The sequence below is a fragment of the Chiroxiphia lanceolata genome, chromosome 15 (genome assembly GCF_009829145.1).
Source record: "Chiroxiphia lanceolata isolate bChiLan1 chromosome 15, bChiLan1.pri, whole genome shotgun sequence".
Lineage (NCBI taxonomy): Eukaryota > Metazoa > Chordata > Aves > Passeriformes > Pipridae > Chiroxiphia > Chiroxiphia lanceolata.
The window spans coordinates 2,527,130-2,533,965 of NC_045651.1; the positions used below are offsets into that span (position 1 = coordinate 2,527,130).

Consider the following 6,836-nt stretch of genomic DNA (forward strand, 5'->3'; position numbering starts at 1 on the left):
CCATGTCCCTGTCTTCCTATGTGCCCGTGTCTCCACATCCCTGTGTCACTGTCCTCCTGACTCCCTATGTCCCCAAATCCCCATGTCCTGTGTCCCCGTCCTTCTGTCTCCCTGTGTCCCCACGACCCTGTCTCCCTGTGTCCCCTTATCCTTGTCTCCCTGTGTCCCCATATCACCGTGTCCCCATATCCCAGTGTCCCCGTGTCCCTCTCTCCTCGTGTTCCCATATCCCCATGTTCCTATGCCCCATGTCCCCACATCCCCGTACCTCCATATCCTTGTGTCCTCATGTCCCTGCCTCCTCATGTCCCCATATCCTGTGTCTGTCCCCTTGTCCTGTGTCTCCATATCCCTGTCTCCCCGTGTCCCCACATCCCCATGTCCCCATATCCCGGTGTCCGTGTCCCCGTGTCCTCCTGTCCCGTGTCCCCATATCCCCGTGTCCGTGTTCCCGTGTCCTCCTGTCCCGTGTCCCCATATCCCCGTGTCCATGTTCCCGTGTCCTCCCGTCCTGTGTCCCTCTATCCTCGTGCCCGTGTCTCCGTGTCCCCCTGTCCCATGTTCCCCATCCCTGTCCCCATATCCCCGTGTCCCCCTGTCCCGTGTCCCCCTGTCCCGTGTCCCCGTGTCCCCCTGTCCCGTGTCCCCGTGTCCCCCTGTCCCGTGTCCCCCTGTCCCCATATCCCCGTGTCCCCCTGTCCCGTGTCCCCCCGTCCCGTGTCCCCCTGTCCCCCCGTCCCGCGTCCGCCGCTCCCCGCCTTGGTGCCGCACTGGCCGCCAGGGGGCGCGAAAGCCACCTCGGTGGGCGGGGCTTGGCCGGCGCGGTGGGCGGGGCTTCCCGAGCGCCTGCCCGGGTAACGGGGTGGGGGCGTGTCCTCGAGGAGGGGGCGGGCCCATGCGGGGCGTGGTCTGACGGGGCGTGGTCTATCTGGGGCGTGGTCTTTTGGGGTCGGGGGAGGGCCCGTCCCGGCAGTTCCGGGCTCCGCGCACGCGATCGGGGGCAGGGCTCGGGGTCGGGATCGGGACAGGGACCGGGATCAGGACGGCACCGGGGGAACGCAGCGATGCAGCCGCCGCCGCGCAAGGTGAGCGCGGGGCCGGGCCGGGGCAAGGGGCGGGCGACCGGGACCGTGTCCTCCCGTGCTGCCGTGTCCTGCAGCCGCGACCGGGACTCGCCCTCGGCGGACCCTCACCGGGGCTGGGGAAGCGGGGCTGTGGCTGGGGGGCACCCAGGAGGAGGGGCGATGGAGACCAGTACCCGGGCCGGGGGGGCAGCGCATCCCTGCACCCCTTCCACTCACCCCATCCCCGCACCCCATTCCCGCACCCCATCCCCGCAGCCCCTCCGCGCACCCCATCCCTGCATCCGATCCCCGCACCCCGTCTGCGCACCCCATCCCCGCAGCCGATCGCGGCCGGCGCCGCGGCGGGGCCGGGGCTGAGCAGGGCGGTCTCGCAGGTCAAGCTCACGCAGGAGCTGCGGGTCCACGTCCTGGAGCAGCTCTCGGGCCTGCAGAGCAAGCAGCAGCGGGACGCCGAGCTGCTGGAGGACATCAGGTACGGCCCCACGCGTGTGTGTGACACCCCCCGATAGAGCTGAGACCGGGCAACTCATCCCACTGGTGTGTGTGTGTCTCTGATCTTAGACCAGGCAGCTCATCCCACGTGTGGCTCAGGGACCGGGCACAGTTCACCTTGAGCCTGGCACCTCGAGGTCACAGGCTCCACCAGCCTCTGGGGTGGCCTGATGGGGACATCCAGGTGTGGGGTGGTATCAGGGATGATGGCAGGGGCACAAGAGCAGGGGGTGATGACAGCGGGTGATGGCAGAGGAGTGGTGGCAGGGGGGGATTGCAGGGGGGATGGCAGGGGTGGCCTGTCCCTGCCCCTCTCTGTGTGTCCTTTCCTGCCCCATGTCCCCTCTCCCCCCAGGTCCTACAGCAAGCAGAGGGCCGCCATCGACAGGGAGTATGGACAGGTAAGGAGGAGGTGCTGCCAGATGCAGGACCAATGTCCTGGGGAGCCATGGGCCCCATCCTGCCTGTTTGGGGTGTCCAGAGCTGAGCACAGCCTCATGCAGGCGATGGGCAGCCTCAGGAATTATCCAGGCTTGGCAGCTCTGTGCTTGCCCGAGGGGGTGGCAGCAGATGGACAGTTGGATGTCCTTTGCTGAGGGGACCCCAACCCTGTTCAGACACTCGCCAAGAGCTTTGCTGAGCACAGCATAGTCCAAACCTCGGGTGTTTTGGGAGCCTAGAGGGAAAACCCTGTGTGGGGGGGAAACTGCTGGGCTCTGCTGTCTGCTGGGTCATCACGGGGCAGTGCTCTGAAATGTCAGAGCTTGGTTTTGCCGTGAGATGTCCCCGCAGCATCCCTTGGGGACATACTGCAGAAGAACTGTGTCCCCCCTTCCTGCAGCCAGGCACGGTAGCACCCCCTCCTCATCCTCCTGAGGTGGGGGGAAACTGTCCCCCCAGGGTTGGGGTCTCTCTGTGCTTGGCTTTCCTGGGGGCTTCTCTGCTCTGTGTCTGTAGCCAGTGTCTCTTGGTGGTGTCCCCTTGTAGAACCTCTGGTCCCAAAAGCCACAGCAGGGTGGTTTTTTGGTGGCTGCTCCCCAAAAAGGTTTTCTCATGGGGAGCATGAGGGGATCTCTGTTAACACCGAGCCACTGGAAGGGGGTGTCCCTGTTCTGGGGGGACATGTGTGTCCTTGGGCTCATGGGGTGGGCAGCCAGTGCGGGGGACCCCAGTTTCAGGCCCAGAGCAGGACAGTGGGTGCTGGGGTGCTCGACAGGGTTGGGGGTGCCAGCGATGCCGGGTCTGTCCGCAGGCACTGCAGAGGCTGGCGAGCCAGTTCGTGAAGAGAGACTGGCAGCGGGGCCGCGGCGAGGCCGGCGACTCCAGGTGGGCTGGGGACAGGGACAGGGGTGGAGACAAGGGGCCAGGGCTGGCTATGGCCTCCCAGCTGGGAGATGCCTAATGCCAACCGGGACTCATGTCCAGGGATGCAGTCCTGGGTGGGAATGTCCCCATGGGTGAGTGCGGTGCCCGACTGGGAGGGCCTCACCAGGGCTGGGGGTGCTGTCTGTCCTGCTGGCTGTCCCCAAAAGCTGGCAGTGGGGCAGGGAGCACCTGCCCTGTGTTCACCCCGTGCCTGCAGGAGCGTGGCCGCTGTCTGGAAGGGTGTCATCGAGGGGACGGCGCACGCCGGGCAGGTCCGTGTCACCGCCTCAGAGAGCTACCGCGCCCTGGCCGCCGAGGCCGCCCGCACCGCCCGCCTCTCCAAGGAGAGGATGCTCAAGAAGGTACCGGGGCGAGGACGTGTCCCCTGTGCCCGGGCAGTGGGGACAGCTGTCCCCCCGCCGGCTGACGCTCCCCGCAGGGCATGGAGCGGCTGCAGAAGGTGCAGGCGGAGCTGCTGGAGTCAGTGAAGGAGCTGGACAAGGCCAAGAAGCAGTTCACACACCTCCAGCGGAGCAGCGAAGTGGCCAGGGACAAGGCGGCCGACGTGGAGGCTCGGTGAGTGTGGGGGACAATATGGGGGCTGCTGTGGCTGTGGAGTGGTCTCACACCCCTCTCCCATCCTCCCCAGCCTCCGGAAGAGCGACCGGCGGATATTTCACACCAAGGCCAGTCTGCAAAAGCTCAGTGCCAAGGTCAGCAGCGCGGGGGGCTGGCAGGGTACCCAGGCGGGTGGCTGCAGGAGGACACAGGGCGGTGGCCCCCGCACCATCACCAAGCCCTGCTCTCCCCATCCCTATAGTTCTCAGCACGGCTGGCCGAGCACTCGAGGCAGCTGGCGGGGGTGCAGAACGAGTACAGCTTCGCCCTGGTCTCTGCCACTGCCCACCTGGAGCATTACCAGCGCGTTGAGCTGCCCGCAGCCATGCAGGTAAGAGCTGCCCAGACCCCCCTGCGCCCCCTCCCCTGGGTCCCACCAGGAGCATCTCCCCAGTGCTGCTGCGAGGGGGGCAGCAGGGAGGGTCCCGCCAGCACAGGGGGGTCGGGGATGCTCCAGGAGGGATGCAGGCAGTGCTGGGGGGGTTCCCACCCCCTTTCCCCCAGGCGCTGGATGGGGACCTCTACGAGCGGCTCCGGGAGCACTTGTCGGCCGCCAGCCGGACGGAGGTGGAGACCTGCCGGGCCACACGGGACTGGTTCCAGGGTGTTGCGGAGGCATCCGCGCGGGTAACGGCACCCCCGGGAGCTGGGTGGGACAGGAGGGCACAGGAGAGCCCCCCGGCCCCACACCCCTCCCCTGCTGCAGGTGTGCCGGGAGCAGGACCTCCTCCTCTTCCTGCAGGACCACCCCGCCTTCTCCCTGGCCCCCGAGCAGCGCTTCCAGCTCGCCGAGGTGGAGGAGGTAGGTGAGGGGGACGCATTTCAGCAGTGTGGGGGTCTGTGCAGCCAAGCCCTTCTCACCCCCGTGTCCTTGCCCAGGTGTGCCTGCTGCCACCAGGGGATGATGGAGCCAGCCTGGAGAAGGAGGCCCGGCGCTGGGCCACGCGCGTGACCCGGGACTGCAAAAACAAGGCACACAGCGAGGAGGTGGGTGTTGTCCTGCCCCATGGGACAGGATGGGGGGCTCAAGGAGGGGCTTTTCCATTCCCTCACCAGCTCCCACCACCCTCTGACCCACGGGTGCCCTCCCAGGTGCTGCAGCGACTGGAGGCCAGGCGGCAGCAGGTCTCGGAGGGGGAAGCAGCGACTGTGGAGCGGCAGATGGAAGAAGCGAGGGAAAACATCCGGAAGGCGGAGGTGGGTCCCCCAAGCGGGTGTGTCACCCCCAGGGTGAGGGACACAGGGATGGAGAGGTGTGGTGGATGGGATGTGGCGCTGGGGATGTGTCCCTGGGGATGCTCTGCCACCGTGGCCGCCATGCTGGGGATGGGGACAATGGGGTTGGGACTGGCTGTCCCCCCACTGTGGGTGTCCCCTTAGACTCTGGCACTGTGGGTGTCCCCAGGTCAGCCGAGTGAAGGCCGAGGCACGGCTGGCACTGCTGCGGGCAGCAGGGCTGGATGTGGATGCCTGGCTGGCGGGGGCCATGGTGGGGACAGGCGAGGAGACACCCACGGGGCTGGATCCGGCCGAGTTCGATGACTACGAGGACAGTGACGAGCCGGATGGGGACGATGAGCCTGGTCCTGCTGCTCGCACCTACCCCTACACCTGCCGGGTCATCTTTGGGTACCAGGTATGGCCCCAGCTGACTGTCTCTCATCCTGCCTGCCCAGGGATGGCATCTCAGCCTCCCTGCCACTTTGTCCCTCTGCCCTGCAGGGCTGCCAGGCGGACGAGCTGTCCATCACCCAGGGCGAGGAGCTGGAGGTCATCGAGGACGGGGACGCAGAGGAATGGGTGAAGGTGGGAGCAGGCTGAGTCCCACCATTTCGAGGTCCCCAGGTTGTTCCCTGTCCGTGGGCTGGGATGTTCACATGGTTTCTGCCCCCTCAGGCTCGGAACAAGGCAGGCCAGGTCGGCTACGTCCCCGAAAAGTACCTTCTGTCCCTCGGGTGTGAGTCAGGGGCCGGGCTCGGCCCCCCAGGACCCTCGGCGTTGCACCGCCAGCTCTCCAGCATTATGGCAGCAGAACTGGTGCTGGAGCCTGGAGGTGGGTGCTGCACCATCACCCCCACCCCGGGGAGGGGGACGGGACCCTGGAAGGTGCTGAGCGCCCTCCCCATCATCCCCACAGCCTGGCTGGTGCGGGCCCTGTATGACTACGAGGGGCAGAGCCCCGAGGAGCTGAGTTTCCCCGAGGGGGCCATCATCCGGGTGCTGCCCCGCGCCGCCGGAGAGGTGGACGATGGATTCTGGACCGGCGACTTCGACGGCCGGGTCGGCGTCTTCCCCTCCCTGGTGGTGGAGGAGCTCACAGGGGCCCGGGAGGCAGCGGGGCAGGTCAGTGGCAGGAGGGTTGTTGTGTCCCCTGGGCGTTGTTCCCCCTGTCTGCTGGGGGAAAAGACCCCCTTCCCGTTGTTCCCATCCCTCTTGGTCGTGTCTTCCCAGGAGCTGCCGTCGCCATCCCCTCCACCCTTCTCCCCTCCTGGCCTCGCCCCCGGGGCCATGCTGACCCCCAGCCCTGCTCCTGAGACATCCCTGGGAGGTGAGTGCTGGGGGGGAGAGCTGGAAAGGGCTGGGAGGGCCTGGAAAGCCAGGCTGAGCTGCTGGGCCCTTCCAGGTTGCCGGCAGGATGGCACGGGCAGCGGGCAGAGCTCTCCGGACCTGGCAGCCACCCGACTCCGGCCGGTAAACCCTGTCACAGAGGCCCCCCAAACCTCCCCCAGCTCTCCCATGACAGGGGATGGTGTCACCTTTGTGCTCTGGGGGGTGTCAGGGGGCATGAGTGGCCTCAGCATGTTGGCACTGCTTCTCCTCTCCTCTCTCTGCAGCTCCGTGCACCGCCCCCGCCGCCCGGCAGAGTCCCTGAGCCCGACCCCGAGCTGCACTTCAGCTGACCCTGCGAGTCCCCCTCATCCCTCTCTGCCCCCCAGAAAGCTTTGCCCAAGCAAACCACCACAGGCTGCTGTCTCTGGCACTGCCCCACGCCCCGAGCTGGTCTCTCCAGGGGCTACAACCCGCCCAGTGCCACTTGCAGAGTGTTCCTGCATCCCAGTGCAGCACCAGGAACCCTGGCTAGCCCTTTTTCCGGGTGCTCAGTGCCACAGCCAGGCCCCATCTCACCCACCTCTTGCCTCTGCCCTTTCTGCCTGGCGTCACCCGTGCACCCCCTGCACAGCCCTGGTCCCTGGGGGGGCTCATCCCTGGACCCAGCCCCCCACAGGCAGGAGTGAGGGGGGAAGGGCTGTTCCCAATAAATCCAGTTGTCTGGTG

At 67.0% G+C, this 6,836-nt stretch overlaps 1 protein-coding gene across 2 annotated transcripts; it reads left to right on the plus strand.

Moving 5' to 3' along the window:
• The first annotated feature begins 957 nt into the window (after nucleotides 1-957).
• FCHSD1 (FCH and double SH3 domains 1) lies at nucleotides 958-6,835 on the plus strand. Of its 2 annotated transcripts, XM_032702665.1 has the most exons (19): nucleotides 958-1,085; nucleotides 1,460-1,557; nucleotides 1,933-1,978; nucleotides 2,830-2,903; nucleotides 3,160-3,304; nucleotides 3,382-3,518; nucleotides 3,592-3,655; nucleotides 3,763-3,891; nucleotides 4,065-4,187; nucleotides 4,267-4,362; nucleotides 4,440-4,547; nucleotides 4,653-4,757; nucleotides 4,966-5,196; nucleotides 5,283-5,366; nucleotides 5,457-5,613; nucleotides 5,698-5,903; nucleotides 6,012-6,108; nucleotides 6,184-6,251; nucleotides 6,395-6,835. In XM_032702665.1, the coding sequence occupies exons 1-19, from the start codon at nucleotides 1,065-1,067 to the stop codon at nucleotides 6,458-6,460; spliced, it is 2,055 nt and encodes a 684-aa protein (XP_032558556.1). In that variant the 5' UTR covers nucleotides 958-1,064; the 3' UTR covers nucleotides 6,461-6,835. The 2 variants fall into 2 exon arrangements, with proteins under 2 accessions (XP_032558556.1, XP_032558555.1); XM_032702664.1 differs by having other exon boundaries at nucleotides 6,012-6,251.
• Nucleotide 6,836: the final 1 nt, after the last annotated feature.